The 23,197-nt window shown below is 40.7% G+C and overlaps 1 protein-coding gene across 1 annotated transcript in view; it reads right to left on the reverse strand.

Annotated features, from left to right (window-relative positions):
• Positions 1 to 23,197, reverse strand: part of LOC126175120 (huntingtin) — a 539,564-nt gene that overhangs the window by 306,813 nt on the left and 209,554 nt on the right. Inside the window, exon 19 of the mRNA XM_049921673.1 lies at positions 5,607 to 5,728. Within this exon, the coding sequence (XP_049777630.1) occupies positions 5,607 to 5,728 (122 nt within the window). The remainder of the gene's footprint in view (positions 1 to 5,606; positions 5,729 to 23,197) is intronic.

Genomic DNA, 23,197 nt, shown 5'->3' on the forward strand with positions numbered 1-23,197 from the left:
CTTGACAAGAAGAAAGGACCGGTTGGTAGGACATATTCTGAGGCATCAAGGGATCACAAATTTAGCACTAGAGGGCAGCGTGGAGGGTAAAAATCGTAGAGGGAGACCAAGAGATGAATACAGTAAGCAGATTCAGAATGATGTAGGTTGCAGTAAGTACTGGGAGATGAGGAAGCTTGCACGGGATAGAGTAGCATGGAGAGCAGCATCAAACCAGTCTCAGGACTGAAGACGACAACAACAACAACAACAACAACAACAACAACATTGAAATTACCACCCAACACTGCATGTTACTTTCCAAATCATTGAAATCGAGATTGCAATGTGCTTTTGGAAGCCAGTAATAGCTCATGTCACGTGATCTCGCCAGCCGACGACAGTGGATATTCAGAGCATAGGACATGTGATGTAGTCAGCCAACAGCAACATCACTGTTAAGTAGCACGAACACACAAACAGGGAAAGTTAATAGTTTAAATTAATATACCAGGTGATCAAAAAGTCAGTATAAATTTGAAAACTGAATAAATCACGGAATAATGTAGATAGAGAGGTACAAATTGACACACATGCTTGGAATGACATGGGGTTTTATTAGAACCAAAAAAATACAAATGTTCAAAAAATGTCCGACAGATGGCGCTTCATCTGATCAGAATAGCAATAATCAGCATAACAAAGCAAGACAAAGCAAAGATGAGGTTCTTTACAGAAAATGCTCAATATGTCCACCATCATTCCTCAACAATAGCTGTAGTCGAGGAATAATGTTGTGAACAGCACTGTAAAGCATGTCCGGAGTTATGGTGAGGCATTGGCATCGGATGTTGTCTTTCAGCATCGCTAGAGATGTCGGTCGATCACGATACACTTGCGACTTCAGGTAACCCCAAAGCCAATAATCACACGGACTGAGGTCTGGGGACCTGGGAGGCTAAGCATGACGAAAGTGGCGGCTGAGCACACGATCATCACCAAATGATGCGCGCAAGAGATCTTTCACGCGTCTAGCAATACGGGGTGGTTTACTTTTTTTTTTTTTTTCTTTTTTTTTTTCTATATATACATTATTCCGTGATTTATTAAATTTTCAAATTTATACTGACTTTTTGATTACCCGGTACATAGTGTTGTTACAAGAAAAGAAAAGCTTTCACATTAATATTGGTCTTTAAGGTTAATAAACTGCAAGAGCAGCTAAGCTTTCGCATATAATGTTGATCGTTTTTGCACATGTAACACTTAAGATATACACTCCTGGAAATTGAAATAAGAACACCGTGAATTCATTGTCCCAGGAAGGGGAAACTTTATTGACACATTCCTGGGGTCAGATACATCACATGATCACACTGACAGAACCACAGGCACATAGACACAGGCAACAGAGCATGCACAATGTCGGCACTAGTACAGTGTATATCCACCTTTCGCAGCAATGCAGGCTGCTATTCTCCCATGGAGACGATCGTAGAGATGCTGGATGTAGTCCTGTGGAACGGCTTGCCATGCCATTTCCACCTGGCACCTCAGTTGGACCAGCGTTCGTGCTGGACGTGCAGACCGCGTGAGACGACGCTTCATCCAGTCCCAAACATGCTCAATGGGGGACAGATCCGGAGATCTTGCTGGCCAGGGTAGTTGACTTACACCTTCTAGAGCACGTTGGGTGGCACAGGATACATGCGGACGTGCATTGTCCTGTTGGAACAGCAAGTTCCCTTGCCGGTCTAGGAACGGTAGAACGATGGGTTCGATGACGGTTTGGATGTACCGTGCACTATTCAGTGTCCCCTCGACGATCACCAGTGGTGTACGGCCAGTGTAGGAGATCGCTCCCCACACCATGGTGCTGGGTGTTGGCCCTGTGTGCCTCGGTCGTATGCAGTCCTGATTGAGGCGCTCACCTGCACGGCGCCAAACACGCATACGACCATCATTGGCACCAAGGCAGAAGCGACTCTCATCGCTGAAGACGACACGTCTCCATTCGTCCCTCCATTCACGCCTGTCGCGACACCACTGGAGGCGGGCTGCACGATGTTGGGGCGTGAGCGGAAGACGGCCGAACGGTGTGCGGGACCGTAGCCCAGCTTCATGGAGACGGTTGCGAATGGTCCTCGCCGATACCCCAGGAGCAAAAGTGTCCCTAATTTGCTGGGAAGTGGCGGTGCGGTCCCCTACGGCACTGCGTAGGATCCTACGGTCTTGGCGTGCATCCGTGCGTCGCTGCGGTCCGGTCCCAGGTCGACGGGCACGTGCACCTTCCGCCGACCACTGGCGACAACATCGATGTACTGTGGAGACCTCACGCCCCACGTGTTGAGCAATTCGGCGGTACGTCCACCCAGCCTCCCGCATGCCCACTGTACGCCCTCGCTCAAAGTCCGTCAACTGCACATACGGTTCACATCCACGCTGTCGCGGCATGCTACCAGTGTTAAAGACTGCGATGGAGCTCCGTATGCCACGGCAAACTGGCTGACACTGACGGCGGCGGTGCACAAATGCTGCGCAGCTAGCGCCATTCGACGGCCAACACCGCGGTTCCTGGTGTGTCCGCTGTGCCGTGCGTGTGATCATTGCTTGTACAGCCCTCTCGCAATGTCCGGAGCAAGTATGGTGGGTCTGACACACCGGTGTCAATGTGTTCTTTTTTCCATTTCCAGGAGTGTATCACACAATGTGCCAGTAAAATTTTTGATAATGACATAAATGTCTGATCTTCAGGGTTCGACATTCTTCTAAATGGCTCGTCATCAAAGAGCTGATTTTTAAATGAGAGTCAAACGCTCTGTGATTTAATAAATTAATGGTACATTCTTGCACATAGTCGAACTTACGTAAAAGGATATTTACTTGGAAAGTAACACTTTTCAAACCACAATTCGCAATATTTTCCCGTGACCCATTAGAAATAGGTTCGTTTCAGCAGTTGCCAGAGAGCGTAGATAACAGGCGACACCGCGCTTGCGCAGCTATCATGGCGTAGGAAGCCTGTATGTACGTACATGTAAAATATTGAAAGATCATACATTATGTCATATAAGAAACAAGACATCAGAGGATACTCCAAGAGCATCGGAATTTTGTGAACCATACTAAAATGTGTACATTAAAAGTGCATACTTAAAGTGCACATTCGTATGTCCAGATTCCCAATGAAGTAGACCTCGACCTGATATTAAGCTTTTCAGTGTGGTTTTTGGGATGTAAATTTTCTTGGAGCACCATTAGTGTATTATATGGTTGTGCAGGTGACCTGTTCTCCCAAATAGGGAGTGCAGAACCTTCTTTGACATGGTCTCATAGGATCAGATTCTTCTCTCCTGCATCAAATTCTTCTCTCCTGCATCAGATTCTTCTCTCCTGCAGTCATTTTATCATAAACATTTTCCTCTCGTATTTTCTGGGCACTTTGTTGTCTTGCCTGTTGTGATAAGGTGCACTGTCCATGATTATTACAGAGGAAGAGAACAATTTGGGAGCACAAGTTTTTCAAACCATTTTTTTTAAATTAGTAGAAGTTGATTTGGGCCAGAACTTTAGATGTGCTTGGCTAACAAATCCCTTTTTGGAACACACACTTCCAATTATTAATCTTATCGGATGCTTCCCACACAGTAACACCGACATCATCATATTTGTTTTGCCAGCATTTGCTGCACATTAAGTCACTGTCCATCCAAGATTCATCTAAATCAGATCTTTCCGTGTCAGCCTCCCTAATATTTTTCATCTCCACGAAGTACCTGGACCATCAATGCACAATGTCACCATGTTCCAATAACAGAGTTATCTTGTTTTCAACCTTTCTCCATATGAAACCAATGGACGTCAGCTCCCTTTGATTTCCTCACTTATTTTTTATTTTTATTTTTTTAAAATAGGGAATTTAAATTGCGTTCAACAATGAATCTTTTCAGAAATGGTTTTAAATATATTATTATTACTATATGTATCTATCTTTTTACACAAAGTGCACTGTCATTGGCATAGCACACATATAGAAGTATTTGGACCAAATGCATAGCTGTTTAGAATTACTTTCTAATAGAATTACAGCTGAAACTAATCTCTTCTTGCCAGGATTTTCTGAGGATACATCTAATTGACAGCGTTACATTCTCTAATTCTAGCAATGCTACACAGACTCTTGCCAGTGTGCATCACAGTTCTGAGAGAAGACTACGTAATTGAATGTAATGGTTCTTTTTGTAGTTTTCTCAGCATCACAGCGCCTCACCAAATGTGACATCATTTTCCAGCACTCACTCCTTATAAATGGCTTGCTTTTCTGGAGTGGGATGTGCCAGCAACCAAATCACCACTCATTTTTGAAAAGATCACATTGAAAACAGTGCAACAAAACATAGACACGACAATACAGCCCAGTGACAAAGCATATGACAAAGCAACAAACATCTGGAAATTGCTACAGCCTGAAGTCTCCCGACTGCTACTGATCAGAACTAGGGAGTCCACATAACAAGCTATAATTCCTACAACAGAATATTGAAAGATTGTACCTTTTACAAAAAAAACTGATCTCCCTAGTCAACAACTGTCAACTTCAACAAACTCACTCACTTTGTATCTTTCTCTTCTGTTTAACTTCATAGCTATCTCTAATGTGTCCTTAATGGTTTTTTATTCATTTGCCTGTTTCTACACTGTTGCTCGTCATTGTCAGAGGTCACAGTCTGTATAAATTGACAGTTTTATTCTGCTCAGTCTGAAATGATCTATGATTAGTTGCTTGCTGTGGAACTATTTATCCGCCTAATATGCTGGAGAGGTTTTATGACACAATACTAGCAGGTAATAGTGATGTAATCAGTATCTCTCTGGCTCCCAACTCTTTCTGCAGAGACAGCTGCTATGTCTGTTTCATAGTATTTACTTACTCAGAGTCAGACAGACAGACAATAGATCCACTGAATAAACCATTTAAGTTAACAATGAAAGTCCCAAATCCAACAAACAGCCTAAAAAAGACATTCTGCAAATGTCTATTGTCACTTAAGGAACTTCCTGTGCTCTATATAGCCTCAAACAACAAACTACTATAATTCCAAAAAAAAAAAAATAAATAAATAAATAATAATAATAATAATAATAATAATAATAATAATGACAGAAAATTGCTATAAAGCTACCGACCTCAATGAAAGCAAGTTTTTAAATGTAGAGCGTGACATTTTCATACACATGCAATAAATGATCTGCTAGACTGCATTCAACAACTCTTGCCTCAAAAAGTTTTATGGAATGAAGTGCTATACTTCTCATCAATCACAAAATTGTACTCCAGTTCGTTCAAGTATTTATTTCCACTGTGAGTATACTGATATACTCGCATTTTATGTTCAATATTTTCTTAAAAATCAAAGTGGGGGCAATTACTTTATGGAGATAAACATTACCTATCTGATTCTTTTATGGATGCCTGTGGAATAACTACTGCACAATTACCACATCTGATATCTTTAGTGGATTACTAAGTTTACTCTTGTCCGCTCCGTTACACTGCATTCAAGTCTTGTTGTGCCACTATAGCATATCAGTAAAAGTATTAAATTCTGATGCAATTTGATACAAACCTTGTAATTTGTATATGCACTTTTAACAGCATCATACAATTTCATATAATGAGCGCTGCTGGCAAATAATCCAATGGGTGTTCCACGGTTTGTCTTCTTTTCATCAACTTTATCCTCTTTCTCTGCAACAAGCAAATGAACTGAAAAAATCTAACTATAACAAAAAAATATAGAACAGTAAAATGATTCTGACTGAAAACAAAACCAGTTTCACAATTAAATAATAGTTTACCCACAAGGACAAACTGCAGCACACACACACACACACACACACACACACACACACACCATAGGAGAAACCCAGCGCTGCCCAGGTATTTATTTACAGCTGTGCGTCCCCATCATTGTGCTTAATGTTTATGACATCACTTCATCTAAATTACATGTCATACAATGATACAATTTTGTAGGTACATTCAGCAGCATATGTGGATGCTGTCTGCAAAATGTGTTGTGAATGGAGTCAATAGCAAAAAAGTAAAAAATTTAACCAACATGCACAATGCAGTAGTTTTCCACACACCTCATTGTTTATGATGTTGTATCTCCTGAACTGTGTGTTGCACAGTGATATAATACCGTAGGTACACTGACTGGCATGTGTGGGTACCGTCTGTGAAATCTATTGTGAATAGCATTAGTAGCAAAGAAGTGATAAATTTAAATGTCATACATGATGCGGCAATTTTTCATGCATCTCATTGATTGTGATGTCACATCTCCTGAACTATGTGCCCTACAATGATATCATTTTGTACTTTTACATTCAGTGGTATAAGTGCATACTGTCTGTAAAATGTGTCACAAATATATAGGATCTGGAAAAATGTAGCATCTATTTTTGGTGAAACTTGCATCTATTTTTTGTAAAATTCACATCTATTTTTGTTGAAACTAACATATTTTTTGCTGTAAATTAGACACACAAATTTATAGGGTTATCCTCAGTGCAGTACAAATTTATAGGGTTATCATACTACCTGAGTGAATACAGACAAAGCCTTAGTTCTTTAAAACTGACAGTTTAAAAAAAGTGCTAATTGGGAACTTTTTGCATGGAATGTTCGCTTTTCCAAAACCTTCAACACTTTTCTCTTCCAAAATAGCCTTTGTTTTCTTTGTTTGGCAGTATTTATACTTTCAAAAATGATTGTTCTGTTGAAAAGCAGCAGCATTTTCCTGCGGGTGAACTGAGCGAATCTCCGATTTAAGATGTTTCTGGACACTGTTTGTCTTTTCCCATCCAAAGACTAAAAATTCTGTAGACTATTAATTTTGCCCATTCATGGGCATTTATAGCTCTGCAATCGACACTTGACAACACTACAGATAAAACTGAGAAGGCACTTAGCGTAGAGCTGGAACCGAACATGCGGAACTGTATTTTAATGTTAGGGGAAAAATTTCAGTGCAGTACAAAAATGTAACAGATTTTGTTTTCCAATCACTATAGCGCCCAGAGTGGGCACTATAGGATATCGTGGCAGATAGTTGTGAGCATTAACACATGAGAATTTTGACCATCAGAGGGGATAGGAGAGGTGTGGGCAAACAAGCCCCGCCTCCCTCTCTCAACGCACCTGCCTACAGCAGAACTGATGCACTGTCAGAGATTGCGCATCTCTTCTGGTATTGCAAGGGTCACAATCGAAATCCGTGACGGTCCAGGAGTAGTCACTTCACTTATTTCAAAATAAGAAAACAATGAGCAACGCACAACACTACCTATTCAGGGGCGGCTATAGCGCAATTGCTTCTTGAGGTTCGATGTTAACGATGTAGTTCAGGCCCAGCGTCAAGTGGTATTTGATCAACCGCTGTTCAATACATCCACCACCTAATTTGCCATGTTAAAAGTGTCCACACTGCATTAGCTAACAAATGTGTGTGTTTCTTTATTATAAAATGCTAGGTCTCAAGGCTGAATACTACGATGCATTATGCGTCGTGTATCTTAACTAGAGCAATCTCAACTGCCCACAATTGGCATGGCACCAGATCACTGAGTGCATGATACACGTCACTGCATTCATATACTTTTTATTTTGCAAACAGGTTCTTACACACATTATCTTTTCAAATTAGTCTTCGCCAGATGATCTACGAGGGCTGTTCAATAAAGAATTATCATAATTTCTCACGCTAAAACTTAATCTTATGATATTCTGTTAGCATGTGCAAAAAACATGCAGTAGTAGTTTCATTGTTGGGACTCCTGGTTCTCACCTGTGAGAGGCACACAACGTCACACATGTTCAGTATCGCCTACCGCTGCAATGGAGATAGCACATGAGGAACAATATGCGGCTTTGAAATTCTGCTTTGGTCTCAACAAATCCTCAGCTGAGGCCTATATGATGTTACAGGAGTCCTATGGAGAGTCTGTTCTTCCCTACAGCACAGCTCGAAGGTAGTTTAAAATGTTTAAATAGGGGAGACAATCAATTTCAAAGGAAGATGGACCCGGTGTTCCAGTTACTGCTCTTACGGAAGAAAACACCAACACTGCTGCTGTCATTGTGAGAGAGGATCGATGAATTACCTTAGGATCATTTTCTGAAATACTGAACATTTCATTGGGTGCCACCCACACATTGGTGACAGAAAAATTACACAATACATGTGTTTGTGCTCGATGGGTTTCACGACTGTTAATTCCTGAACAATAGGACATACAGAAGCAAGTCTGCATGCAGTTAAGTTAATGTTAGAGGAAGAGTTTCTTTCAAATATAATCACTGCTGCTGAAACTTAGCTACATCATATTGATCTTGAGAGCAAACAGCAAAGCTCAGTGTGGAAATCTCCTTCACCACCAATCCCCAAAAAAGCAAAAGTAGTTGCTTCTGCTGGGAAAGTTATGGTCATCTCATTCTCTGATATTCATGGAATGGTTTATCAACATGTTGTACCTGCACACATATTAGTAACTGGACAATACTAGAGGGATGTCCTGAAAACATTGCAAGTCCATATCAGGTGCAAAAGACCACATTTCCGTGTAGCAGGCTGCATGCTGCACCACAATAATGCGCGGCTGCATATCACCAATGTTGTTGCTAAATATCTTGCAAAAATCAACGTGAAGGCCATCCCTCACCCTCCCAACAGCCCAGATTTAGCCCCATGTGACTGTTTTGTATTCCCTAACACCTTCGTGGGAGGCATCATTATCAATCAACAGAAGCAGTGGTGAAGGCTGCAGAGGCGATTTTGAAGGACCTCTCGAAAAATGGTTTCCAACATGTATTTGAAGACTGGCAGAAACGCTGGAACAAGTGTGTCGCACTCATGGGAGACTGCTTTGAGTACAACCATCAAAATTATGAGGATCAGTATCGGTATGTTGTCAAAAAAAATTATGATCATTCTTTATTGACATTCTTTATTGAACAGCCCTCATAAATACCAGTAACTGAAAATTAGTTACATTTTCGAAATTTATATGCAGAAAATAAAGCTATTTCAAACTATCTCTGATAAAATAGGACATCTAGACACAATTCGCTATGAAACTGCATCTATTAAGTAATTTCCCATTTTTGCATTTTGAGGCATAATTTGCATCTACTTCGCATTTACCGCAAAATGTGAATTTTTCTGGTCCCTATGAATACAGTTAGTAGTAAAGAAGCAATAAATTAAACGTCATGCCTCATGCAGTACTTTTGCTGCACGAACAGCGGAAAAAACTAAGCAATAAACATTTTACTTTCGTCATTTTTAAGGCATTGTCAGTGAGAAAAAAAAGTGTGCAGGTTTGAAATTGTGTGTAAAGCTTGTTGTAAATCGCTAAATGCACAAATAATGGATGGATGAAGGTTGTGAATTCACGTGTCGCGGGCTGCACTTCTGATTCATCCCCCCCACCACACACACCCTTTTGATAGGTAGGGGTTCTCACACTCACAGAAACTGTCACCTAACATTACAGTATATGTGTAACAAGTTTGGCTGAAATTGGTCCAGTGATTCAGGAGGAGAGGTGGGAAACACACACACACACACACACACACACACGTGCAAATGCGCGAGCTGTTAATAGCCCAAGGTCGTTTCTTGCAACCTCATATCCAAGCCTCTTGATCCGTGTAAATAAAAAGTAAGTGGTAAAAATAAATAAATAAATAAATAAATAAATAATACTGTCATCATTTCATACTGGATTTTAATCTGTTTGATAAAAATAAAGGCACCTTAAGATTAACGTAAAAGATAGTCTTGTAAATACTGAGCATGTTATTATATTTTTCACTGAGAAGTTGTATTCCACATGTACACTAACTGATATGTTCCAAATCATAGTGGGAGACCAAAGTTACGGTCCACAGAACATGTAGCTAAATGTTTAAATATATGCAAATGATCAAATGATGCACTACTATTGCATTTTAATACAGAATCAATACTTAACTCAGTGAAACTTGTTCATTTATATTAAACCAGTGATATTTGGACCGCCTTGAGTTACCACTTCATGAGCCTCAATGGCAAATAACGGACTTTTTGCACATGGAAATTACCTGCTCCTTCGCATTGTTAGTGCAATGTTCTGCATTCTCAAATTCTTATTTGTATTCCACAGTTATCATTCTCTACTACTGGAAGGAAATCAGATCTCAGATTTAACAAATCTGGTCCTTTTGTCTTACAGTCATTTTTAGTGTAATGCACAAGTAGATCACTCATATGAACACTTACTTCACAACATAATTTGTATTTTCAAATATCACATACTGTTTGACGACATATTTTTTTCTGTTCTCATATTATCATTAACCCTCTCGACACGAGGTGCATGCCGGCACTCTCCTCCTACCCGTAGCCAGTGACTGAGGGCGTACCGGCGCATTTCTCCATACCCCTATGCAATGACAGAGCCTGCCAACCCGCACTGGTGCATCACTTTTACATCTACCTCACTCTAGGCGATTTGTCAGTGATTCTGAAAGGCTTAGAGAACCATGAGCATGTCTTTGTTTTTCTAACATCCATTGCAGTTGCCTGCAGCAATTCTGCAAACTCAAGGTAAGTAGAGCACACTTTTTACACATTTTGATTCAATTGTTATGTTGAATCATTAAATAAATAAATATATTTTTAAAATATAATCAAGATACAATCACATGTTATAGTAGATTTATGGAACAAATAACTTTTTTAGTAACTCCTTGTCTAAACATGTATGTTATTCTGACTGGTTTAACACTTGACAATAATATTTTCCATAATTTTTTTTTCCATCCTACAAAATTAACTTATTTTCCAATCAGAATGGTTTGCACTACAGGAAGTAAAAGATGGTCTGGCAGGTCTGAACCCATTCCACCACCTTCCTCAGATCCCATGCCTTCAACATTAGCACCCACACTGCACACTTCCTCTACGTCTAGGACGCTTCTTGCAGCAACAAGGTTTCTGAACTTTTTTTGAACTCTGACTGACAATTTATGATCAGAGTCAACCAAAGACTCTGATGGAGAAACAGATAATAATGCAGTTGTCACAAAATCACTTACAAAGTGTTCTTATCCTATTTCTGCTCCATTCTTGTTAGTGTCTACTGTACACATTTTATTTGAATAATATTGATTTCTTTTGTAAAATATGGCTGAAAAACAAACATTTGTTTACACTTCCTTACTTCATATCTGACATTGCAGACATTGGTAAAATGATGTATCTCAAATACACAAAACTGGATTTCTGGTTTGTCTTTCATGTATGTTCATTTACTTTTGTTTAGTTCCAAGCAAGTGAGGACCACACTCTTCACTAAAAAACTTCTGAGGATCCAAACAGATGAAGAAGAGGACATCCCGGGAAACATCAGTGAAAATAATGAGTAGTAGTTCCTGGTGGAGAAAATTTTTGTTCTACTCCTTGAAGGAGTCAAGGATTCAAATGAAGATGATGAGTCCCAAGCACCTCACTTGACACTTCAGACAGGTGTACCTTCAGCTGCTCCAAATAGACGTCCCTAGAAAAGGGACCAGGCAAGCCACCGCACCACTGACGTACCTTTTGAAATAAATACTGCACAAACTGTTGACATGACTCATCTAAATACCCCATTAGACTTCCTAAACCTCTTACTAACCAATGAACTCCTTGAGCGTATTGCGACACAAGCAAATGTTTATGCCCAATATTTAGGCAGAATGGCCACACATTCTAATACACTGGTTAAAAAAATGGAAGCCCCAGGAGGTAGAAAAATTCAGGATGCTTCTTGGTTTACTTTACCACATGGGAACCATTCCACTAAACAGACTAAGTGATTAATGGAACACTAATTTTGCACTTTTCGGATTACCATTGGCTATAAACAAGGACTAAGATTTGGAACATTAAATATACAAACACTAACTGGAAAGGTGGAGGAGATGGTACGGTACGATGGAAAGAACCTATTGGGGTTAGCTGAAGAACCTATTGGGGTTAGCTGAAACAAGATGGAAATGAGAAGGAAGGAGATAACTGAGGAAAGGCTACCAACTGTACTGGAATGGAAATGAGGAGGGAAGGAGAAATGGAGTCAGAATAGTAGCAAGAGATGGATTAAAAGAGTAAGTGAAGAGAATAAGTGACAGGATGATGAAGACCAAAATATCACTCAAGGGGACTACCACAGAGCTAATACAAGTGTATGCACTGCAGGAGGGTTGCGCTTCTGAGGTGAAGCAAGAGTATGAAGAGGAAATGCAGAAGCAGATGGGAAGGAAGAATATGATAGTAAAGGGGGATTTAAACACACATGTTGGAAGAGAAAGACAAGGCTGCGAAAGTGTGCTTGGACCAGAGGGTTTGGGCTGCCGAAACGAGGAAGGTGGAAGACTACTGGAGTTCTGTCAAAGGAATGGCTTGTTGGTTGGGAACTCTTGGTTCAGGAAAAGAGAGAGCCACAAGATTACCAGGTATAGTCAAGACAAGAAAGTCGATAGTTGACTACTTCCTGTACTATAGTGAGATGAATAGGAACATCACTGACATTAAGGTAATACCATCAGAGGCCTTGGATAGAGACCCCGTTTGCTGGTAATGAACCTGAGAAAGACTAAGGATAACCACGAAAGATGTACAAGGGTATGGAAGTTGAAGGAGGAAGGAAGCAGGCTACAGTACCTACAAATAGTAAAGAAAAGCATCCCAAAGGATGAACCAAAAATGGTAGAAGACAAATGGGGTATATTCAAGGGAACATTAGTAAGTGCGGCAGAAGCAATATGTGGGAGGACAAGCAACAAAGAGAGATGGGAAGAAACACCCTGGTTGAATGAGGAAACAAAGGATATAGTACAGAAGAAGAATAGAGCCTTCATGGTACATTTCGAGAAGAGAACAGTAGAGATAGAGAAGAGTAGCAGGTAAGAAAGAAAGAAGCAAAAAGAGTGGTGGCGGAGGAAAGAAGAAAGTGGATGGAACAGTGGACCAGAATGATGGAGGAGGATAGTGAAGGTTCAAAAGGGGTGTTATATGGGGTGATTAAAAGTAAAAGGAAGAAGAACGTTACAACAGATTATGCTCGAATGGTGAACAAAAGTGGACAATATGTAGAGAATGAGGAGGAACTCAAGAATATGTGGAAGGAGTATTTTGAAGAACTCCTGAACCTGAATGAAGACCTGGATGAGGAGGAACAAGCAGAGGAGAAAAATGAGGAGGAACAGCAAATAGAAAAACACCTTACATGGGGGGAAGTGGAAGAGGCATTGGGCAAGATGAAGGGAGGGAAATCACCAGGTCTGGATGAGGTAAGTGTAGAGATGGTGAAAGCAGCAGGAGAGGGGGTGGGGGGTTACAATGGCTATATCAAGTAACGAAAATTGTGTGGAGACAGAAGATGATCCCAGGAGAATGGAAGAAGGGAATAACTGCCCTGATCTTTAAGAAGAGAAATAGAAAAGAGTGCAAGAACTATCAGTGGATAACATTGATGAGTCACTGCAAAGGTTTTTGAGAAAATTTTAGAAGCACGAATTCAGACAAATTAGAAGGAAGAATGAGAGAAGAGCAACATGGCTTCAGAACAGGAGGGTCCACAGTGGATCTAATTTTGCAGTAAGACAATTGCAGGAACATCACTACGAATATGGAATAGATCTACTAATGACCTTCCTGGACATTGAAAAAGCATATGATAGTGTACGTAGAAGCTAAGTGTGGAAAGCCCTGGAGAACAGAGGAGTAGCAAAACAGATAATTTGGAGGATAAGGGAAGTGTACCATGGAAGTGTGAGCTGTGTGAAAAATGGATGAGAGAGATCAGCTTGGATCGAACAGAAGAATGGCTTGAGGCAAGGAAGTGCACTTTCAACATTACTCTTCATTTTAGTGATGGGTGATATAATGAGTACAGTAGCACAAGTAACTGGTGAAAGGAAGATGAAAGCTATGGTGTTTGCAGATGATATGATGATTTGGGGGAATAAGGAGGAGGAAGTACAAGGGCGGTAGGACGTATGGGAACGAGCAGTACAAGAATATGGGATGAAATTTAGTATACGTAAGAGTGAGATGATCATCAGAACTGGAATAACAATTGGTGGGGAATGATTGAGGAGAGTGGAGAGTTTCAAGTACCTAGGAAGTCTGATACAGGAAGATGGAAAAAACAACAGAGAAATAAACGAGCAGGAGAGAAAAGCAGAAGCATTTCGGAAGAGTGTCAGAAGCCTGATATGGAGCAAAGATGTACTCCAAATCAGTAAAAAGGTTATATATCAGTCATACTATGTCCCGAACATGAAATTTGCATCAGAAACCTGGGTTATGAAAGGAAGAGCGAAAAGAAGTACAAGCTAGTGAGATGACATTCTTGAGAAACAGTATTGGAGTGACAAAGGTAGACAGGTTAAGAAATGAGAAGATCAGAGTGTTAATGAAGGTGGAACCATTACAGGAGGAGATAGAGAAATCAAGGCTGGGATGGCATGGACACATTAAGAGAATGGAGGAGAAGAGGATACCCAGGAGGATACACGAGATGAAACTGGAAGAAAGACACCGTGAGGAAGACCGAGAGACAGATGGCTGAAAGGAGTAGAGGAACGCATCGAGAAGAAAGGAGAAGACTGGACCAAGGTGAATATAGAGAGATGGTGGTGAGACAGAAGATGATGGAGAGGCCTATGTTCCATACAGACTCGTCCAGAGGCTGGAAACTGCCCAAGATGATGATGATGAATTACCACGCTTTCGGCACAGTATGGGCAGGGATAGATTTTTTGGCCTCCCCCCATGAACCTTGGACCTTGCCGTTGGTGGGGAGGCTTGCGTGCCTCAGCGATACAGATAGCCGTACCGTAGGTGCAACCACAACGGAGGGGTAGCTGTTGAGAGGCCAGACAAACATGTGGGTCCTGAAGAGGGGCAGCAGCCTTTTCAGTAGTTGCAGGGGCAACAGTCTGGATGATTGACTGATCTGGCCTTGTAACAATAACCAAAACGGCCTCGCTGTGCTGGTACTGCGAACGGCTGAAAGCAAGGGGAAACTATGGCCGTAATTTGTCCCAAGGGCATGCAGCTTTACTGTATGATTAAATGATGATGGCGTCCTCTTGGGTAAAATATTCCGGAGGTAAAATAGTCCCCCATTCGGATCTCCGGGCGGGGACTACTCAAGAGGATGTCGTTATCAGGAGAAAGAAAACTGGCGTTCTACGGATCGGAGCGTGGAATGTCAGATCACTTAATCAGGCAGGTAGGTTAGAAAATTTAAACAGGGAAATGGATAGGTTAAAGTTAGATATAGTGGGAATTAGTGAAGTTCGGTGGCAGGAGGAACTAGACTTCTGGTCAGGTGACTACAGGATTATAAACACAAGATCAAATAGGGGTAATGCAGGAGTAGGTTTAATAATGAATAGGGAAATAGGAATGCGGGTAAGCTACTACAAACAGCATAGTGAACGCATTATTGTGGCCAAGATAGATACGAAGCCCACACCTACGACAGTAGTACAAGTTTATATGCCGACTAGCTCTGCAGATGATGAAGAAATTGAAGAAATGTATGATGAAATAAAAGAAATTATTCAGATAGTGAAGGGAGACGAAAATTTAATAGTGATGGGTGACTGGAATTCGGTAGTAGGAAAAGGGAGAGAAGGAAACGTAGTAGGTGAATATGGATTGGGGCTAAGAAATGAAAGAGGAAGCCGCCTGGTAGAATTTTGCGCAGAGCAAAACTTAATCATAGCTAACACTTGGTTTAAGAATCATGAAAGAAGGTTGTATACATGGAAGAACCCTGGAGATACTAAAAGGTATCAGATAGATTATATAATGGTAAGACAGAGATTTAGGAACCAGGTTTTAAATTGTAAGACATTTCCAGGTGCAGATGTGGACTCTGACCACAATCTATTGGTTATGAACTGTAGATTAAAACTGAAGAAACTGCATAAAGGTGGGAATTTAAAGAGATGGGACTTGAATAAACTGAAAGAACCAGAGGTTGTACAGAGTTTCAGGGAGAGCATAAGGGAACAATTGACAGGAATGGGGGAAAGAAATACAGTAGAAGAAGAATGGGTAGCTTTGAGGCATGAAGTAGTGAAGGCAGCAGAGGATCAAGTAGGTAAAAAGACGAGGGCCAGTAGAAATCCTTGGGTAACACAAGAAATATTGAATTTAATTGATGAAAGGAGAAAATATAAAAATGCAGTAAATGAAGCAGACAAAAAGGAATACAAACGTCTCAAAAATGAGATCGACAGGAAGTGCAAAATGGCTAAGCAGGGATGGCTAGAGGACAAATGTAAGGATGTAGAGGCTTATGTCACGAGGGGTAAGATAGATACTGCCTACAGGAAAGTTAAAGAGACCTTTGGAGATAAGAGAACCACCTGTATGAACATCAAGAGCTCGGATGGAAACCCAGTTCTAAGCAAAGAAGGGAAAGCAGAAAGGTGGAAGGAGTATATAGAGGGTCTATACAAGGGCGATGTACTTGAGGACAATATTATGGAAATGGAAGAGGATGTAGATGTAGATGAAGATGAAATGGGAGATACGATACTGCGTGAAGAGTTTGACAGAGCACTGAAAGATCTGAGTCGAAACAAGGCCCCCGGAGTAGACAACATTCCATTGGAACTACTGACAGCCTTGGGAGAGCCAGTCCTGACAAAACTCTACTACCATCTGGTGAGCAAGATGTATGAAACAGGCGAAATACCCTCAGACTTCAAGAAGAATATAATAATTCCAATCCCAAAGAAAGCAGGTGTTCACAGATGTGAAAATTACCGAACAATCAGTTTAATAAGCCACAGCTGCAAAATACTAACGCGAATTCTTTACAGACGAATGGAAAAACTAGTAGTAGCCGACCTCGGGGAAGATCAGTTTGGATTCCGTAGAAATACTGGAACGTGTGAGGCAATACTGACCTTACGACTTGTCTTAGAAGAAAGAATAAGGAAAGGCAAACCTATGTTTATAGCATTTGTAAACTTAGAGAAAGCTTTTGACAGTGTTGACTGGAATACTCTCTTTCAAATTCTAAAGGTGGCAGGGGTAAAATACAGGGAACGAAAGGCTATGTACAATTTGTACAGAAATCAGATGGAAGTTATAAAGAGTCGAGGGACATGAAAGGGAAGCAGTGGTTGGGAAGGGAGTGAGACATGGTTGTAGCCTCTCCCCGATGTTATTCAATCTGTATATTGAGCAAGCAGTAAAGGAAACAAAAGAAAAATTCGGAGTAGGTATTAAAATCCATGGAGAAGAAATAAAAACTTTGAGGTTCGCCGATGACATTGTAATTCTGTCACAGACAGCAAAGGACTTGGAAGAGCAGTTGAACGGAATGGACAGTGTCTTGAAAAGAGTATATAAGATGAACATCAACAAAAGCAAAACGAGGATAATGGAATGTAGTCGGATTAAGTCGGGTGATGCTGAGGGAGTTAGATTAGGAAATGAGACACTTAAAGTAGTAAAGGAGTTTTGCTATTTGGGGAGCAAAATAACTGATGATGGTCGAAGTAGAGAGGATATAAAATGTAGACTGGCAATGGCAAGGAAAGCGTTTCTGAAGAAGAGAAATTTGTTAACATCGAGTATAGATTTAAATGTCAGGAAATCATTTCTGAAAGTATTTGTATGGAGTGTAGCCATGTATGGAAGTGAAACATGGACGATAAATAGTTTGGACAAGAAGAGAATAGAAGCTTTCGAAATGTGGTGCTACAGAAGAACGCTGAAGATTAGATGGGTAGATCACATAACTAATGAGGAAGTATTGAATAGGATTGGGGCGAAGAGAAGTTTGTGGCACAACTTGACCAGAAGAAGGGATCGGTTGGTAGGACATGTTCTGAGGCATCAAGGGATCACCAGTTTAGTATTGGAGGGCAGCGTGGAGGGTAAAAATCGTAGAGGGAGACCAAGAGATGAATACACTATGCAGATTCAGAAGGATGTAGGTTGCAGTAGGTACTGGAAGATGAAGAAGCTTGCACAGGATAGAGTAGCATGGAGAGCTGCATCAAACCAGTCTCAGGACTGAAGACCACAACAACAACAACAGATTTTTTGGGATCTTGCAAGCTTTGCATTTTGAAAAAATCCAGAACCCAGTGAACCTATACCTGCTGACAGGCTGCACAAATTCAACCCTTGTTAGACATTTCTCACAGGACTTATGCTACCTACAAAATTCTTAATACAAGATGAAACCATGGTTCTGTGGAGAGCTAGATTCATGTTCCAACAATACGTAAAAAACAACTTTCACCCTTATGGAATTAAATTTTATATGTTGAATTAGTCATCTGGGTTAGTTCTGGGACTTATTACATATACAGGTGACTGATCAAGAGGTTAGTGGAAGAGGACATGCTGTTCAGTTGTCCATAAATTAATGGATTGAAGCCTGGGGGATGGACATTCATTATTTATGAATAATTTCTATAATAGTGCCAAACTCATACAAGAACATCTTCAAAGGAACACATATGTTACTGGAACCCTCCGGAAAAACTGTAGATATTTATAATGAAGAGTGAATTTTGTGTACTCAAATGGAAAGACAAAAGAGAAGTAATGATGATCAGCTTGGAGTTTTTTGAGAAAATGGTTGATACCATGATGCATCAAGGCATTATATTTCAGAAACCTGAGATAGTTCTGAAGTACAATGAACGAATGGGTAGTGTCAACCATTTCGATCAAATGGTGGTGTATTACCCGATCCAAAGAAATAGTCTTAAATGGATGAAAAAACTCAGAATAAATTTTCTCCATACAGACCTACATAATATATATGCAATAAATAATAAAAAATAGGCAAAAAAGTCTTTTAAGGCTTTTGTAATTCAGAATACAATACCTATTTCCCAGACACCAACAATAAGTCAAGCTTCAAAAAGAACTGGGTTCAAAGGACACTATGACCATTTCCAAACACAATTGGGGAAGGCTGAAGAGAGAAGCAGAAAAATTAGAAAGAGGTGCCAAGTTTGTCTAGATAATATGTAAAGACAGGAAACTTCCAATGATTGCCCTGTCTCCACAGATATATTAGCATTATGCATAACAACCTGTTTTCAGTATTCTCATAAATATGTGACACTTTAATATTTTATGTGAGAGTTTTAAAAAATGAAGGATATACATATATATTTATTTAGATTTGATTATGACTCAGATTATAATTTTTGAAATGTGAACTTTCTAATTAATCAAAATCCTAATTTCAAGTTCTAAAACTGCCTCGACAGTAACTTTTAATTCATAAATTTGTACATTTCAATTGGGCTATGTATTTTTGATGAAGAGTCAAACATAAAGTCTTATTAGACAAGCCCACAACGCAGGTCAAAATTCCCATTACGGACAGCGAATGTGCGGGCACGTTCTCAGTCATTGAGAAGGGGTAGGGGAAGCATACCGGTATGCCCTACATCACACGCTATGGATTGGATGATGATGATGATGATGATGAGATATGATTTGTGGGGCACTCAACTGCAAGGTTATCAGCACCCATACAAATTCCCAATCTTTATACAGTCCAGACTCGCTACTTTCACGAATGACGATGAAATGATGTGGACAACACAAACACCCAGTCTCTGCTGGGGACTGGAGGAATGTGCCAGAGCACTCCTCGTACTGAACAGGTTAACAGCTACTTTTCTCTGAAAACTTATTTTCCATGGCCCTAACATTCCTTTTGAAACTGCTTTTCCAATATCTGCATTGTAAGGTACTGAGATGTGGGGTTAGTATAGGTTAAATCTTATGGACCTGCATTCAATGGCGTATCTTCCTTACCACAAAAGTATCTTCTGGCAATGCGAACTTGCTCTCTAACATATCCTTAAATTCTACCAACCTCCTGGACTTAGCCAGTGTTAACACTACGCCGTTTTTTTCCTCACAGTAGAATTGCATTAGCTAATCTCATCTCTCATATCTCTCTCTCTCTCTCTCTCTCTCTCTCTCCCCCTCCCTCTCCCTCTCCCTCTCCTTCATCACCCAATCTTTTCCCACTTTCCTCCAAATTATTAATTGATTATTCACTTCACTTCTCATTTCTCTCCCACTTTCACCTGTCTTTACATGTCACTCTGTTCTGTTACCTCTGAACTTAAACTGGTGCAGCTGACTTCCGACTTCCCCCTTCACCTTTGCCTCTGCCTGTCCACACAACAGGTGTTTTACTTCCATCAGGGGTCTGAGCGACCTGCCCCTCTTATTCAACCTTCCTCACCTTAACCTCATATCAGCCATTTGGACTTTGGTTTGGAAACTGCAACTGTTTATGATGATAAAAGATGAATTAAAATAATTATCTGTGTCAGTCACTTTTTATTTTCTCCCACACAATGCTTTTTGGGCCTTATGCCTTTGTTTTCAGATAGATCAGTGGATTACATTATGATTTGTTTGCTGGATGAAGTTGGTTGTCTCTTTCGAGCTTCATTTAATTATAAATGAGACATAATCAGCACTTGTTAATGTAATATGGTGCTAGGATTAGAAATTTTAAACAATAGCAAAGGCATTTACAATATACTCCAGCAGAAAGAAATTTGAGTTGTCACAAACATACATTTCCATCTCTAGATGGTGCCCAACATGAAACCACAATGTGAACTGTCCAGAGATAGTACAGACGTGTAAATATAATGCCATGTAAGCCAAATAGCATTCATTACCAGCTTACATTGCAAATCAAAGATACATGTAACAAATATTTAAGTGTTCAACTCTGCAACCTTTTGCTTAAGAATATCACCATTGCAAAAAATAAATATATGAAAAATAGAAAACTGTATGTGTCAGACAAGGATGCCCCCCTACCTTCGTCATTATTTCACGTGTTCCCTGAGGAAGGTATTCAGATTTTGAATACACTGAAAAGAGGGAAGGCTGTGACAGTTACATGGAAATGAAACAACCAGCCAATGACAGAAGACTGTGGCTGCATCAACAAGGCATCATCATTTAGAATATGTATGTATATCAGCTCGTATATTGTGTCTTGTCGGCAACTCATAGCTCCATCGTTACTTCACCATGTTCCCAGGTGCAGCAGGTGTGTCTGGATCACGGTGCAGTTCTTCTCAGATTCCAAAAGACCACTGAACTACTTCCAGTTAAGCTGAATCTATGAATACTTGAATCTAACAACCTATATTAACTGAGAAAGATTGTGAGAGCCAAGTGGCTACGCTAAGGAGTGGAACCTAGAGCTTGTAATTTGTACATGACATAGTGTTCAAAAAGTGCAGCAATTTGGTGCTACATCTACATCACATGTGTCAGCAGCAACAACAAAAAATCAAGCATATTTAACTGAGAGTGACTGATCTTGATTACGCCGCATTCACTCTGCTATGTTGTGGCTACACTGACATCCATTATGAGGTGTCAAAGAGAGGGTTCCAAAACTACTTTAAAGGAAAAATTGTAAACATAATATGAGTAAAAGCTTGCAATACGTAAATTCTGGCACATAGTGCCAAATGATTTTAGAAGTAAACTACAATCACCCATTTGCTACACCGTGCCATTACCCTAAGTATGTCATGTTAAAAGGAAGCAAACCTAAACTCACCACATAGACGAGGTGTTGAGAGGCAGATAGGTACATCTTTCTTTCAAAAGAAGACTGATTGACTGACTGAGAGGGTTTATGGGACCATATGGTGAAGTCATCACTTCCATAATTCCTAAGTTAGTCACAGAAGAAAGAGGTTCCGCTAAAAGTGGACAAATCCAGTCAGAGGAGTCAAATTATAAAATAATGAAGTTAAAACACACACAGTAAAAGTCATAAAAGGTAAGACCAAATCTAAAAACTGGGAATAAAGGGCAGTCTTTCCACGGGAGAGTGGTCATGGGGTCCCAGACTGATAAGACAAGCAGAGAGGCCCCAACCACAACCACCCTGCCCCTGCTCCAAGAGTAAAGTAAAACCTTATAACTGGAAATAAAAACCACTTTCACAGAGGAAACTAAGGACCAGTTCAATCATCTGTGAATCGTCTGCTAATATTAAATGTAGGAATCGGGAAGACTATACTTAGCACTAACGGCCAAAAGAAGGGGACATTCCACCAATTTGTGGGATACTGTCAGTGTGGCTCCACAACCACATTGTGCGGGTGATTCTTTACATAGGAGGAAGCAATGGGAGAGGTTGGTATGACCAATGCGTAGACGGCATAAAATAAGACAGTTCAATACTATTAACCTTGTCAGACGTGGAAACATGCATGTGTCCTCTGCCATCTCCACGCACTGAGGCCCAACTGCTGTAAATGGCAATCTCGGCTGGGTTGGGTAATGAGTGTACAGAAGAGGTGAATGCAGCAAGAACGACGGGCAGCAGGGTAGGGGGTGAGGGAAGATGCTGTACTGCTACGTGTGAACAGGGACGTGGCAGGAACAGGATGGTGGAATGCTGGGTGCAGCATTGGGAGGCGTTTTGTGCTGGGGCGGAGGGGGGGGGGGGGGGGGCAGGGAGACCAGCAGAGAGAGGGGGAGGACAATGTAAGTGTGCTGGGGGGGGGGGGGGGATAGTTGGTTTGTGTGAGGTCAGACTGAGAGTAGGGAATGGAGGAGACAATAATGTGAGAAACGAGGAGATGGAGGACAGGGACAAGCAAAGTTTGAGTCCAGGATCGAAGGATATGTTGTAAGGCGAGTTTCCACGTGTAAAATTCAGAGTAGCTGGTGTCTGTGGGAAAAATCCAGATGTGCAGGCTGTGAAGCAATCATTAAATTCAAGTACATCTTGTTGCTCAGTAACTGAGTGATTCAGCTATCTCTTGTTCACTGTTTGGTGGTGTCCATTCATGAGGACAGACAGCTCGTTGGCATCACATCCACACAGAATACTGCCCAGTGGTTGCAGATAATTTAGTCAACCCACAACTTCAGTAGGTTAGTAGGGAGAATGAGTAAGATATTTCTCATTTCAGGGTGCAGCAAAAGGTAGTCGAAATGCTGACTGAGGACATGATTTAGTTGTTCCAGTCCTGAGTGCCCACTGACATACAGGGAGGTGTTTCCCTTTTAGGGCCAGTCAGTCTGTGTATGTGGGGGGGGGGGGGGGGGGGGGGGATATA

The sequence above is a fragment of the Schistocerca cancellata genome, chromosome 3 (genome assembly GCF_023864275.1).
Source record: "Schistocerca cancellata isolate TAMUIC-IGC-003103 chromosome 3, iqSchCanc2.1, whole genome shotgun sequence".
NCBI lineage: Eukaryota > Metazoa > Arthropoda > Insecta > Orthoptera > Acrididae > Schistocerca > Schistocerca cancellata.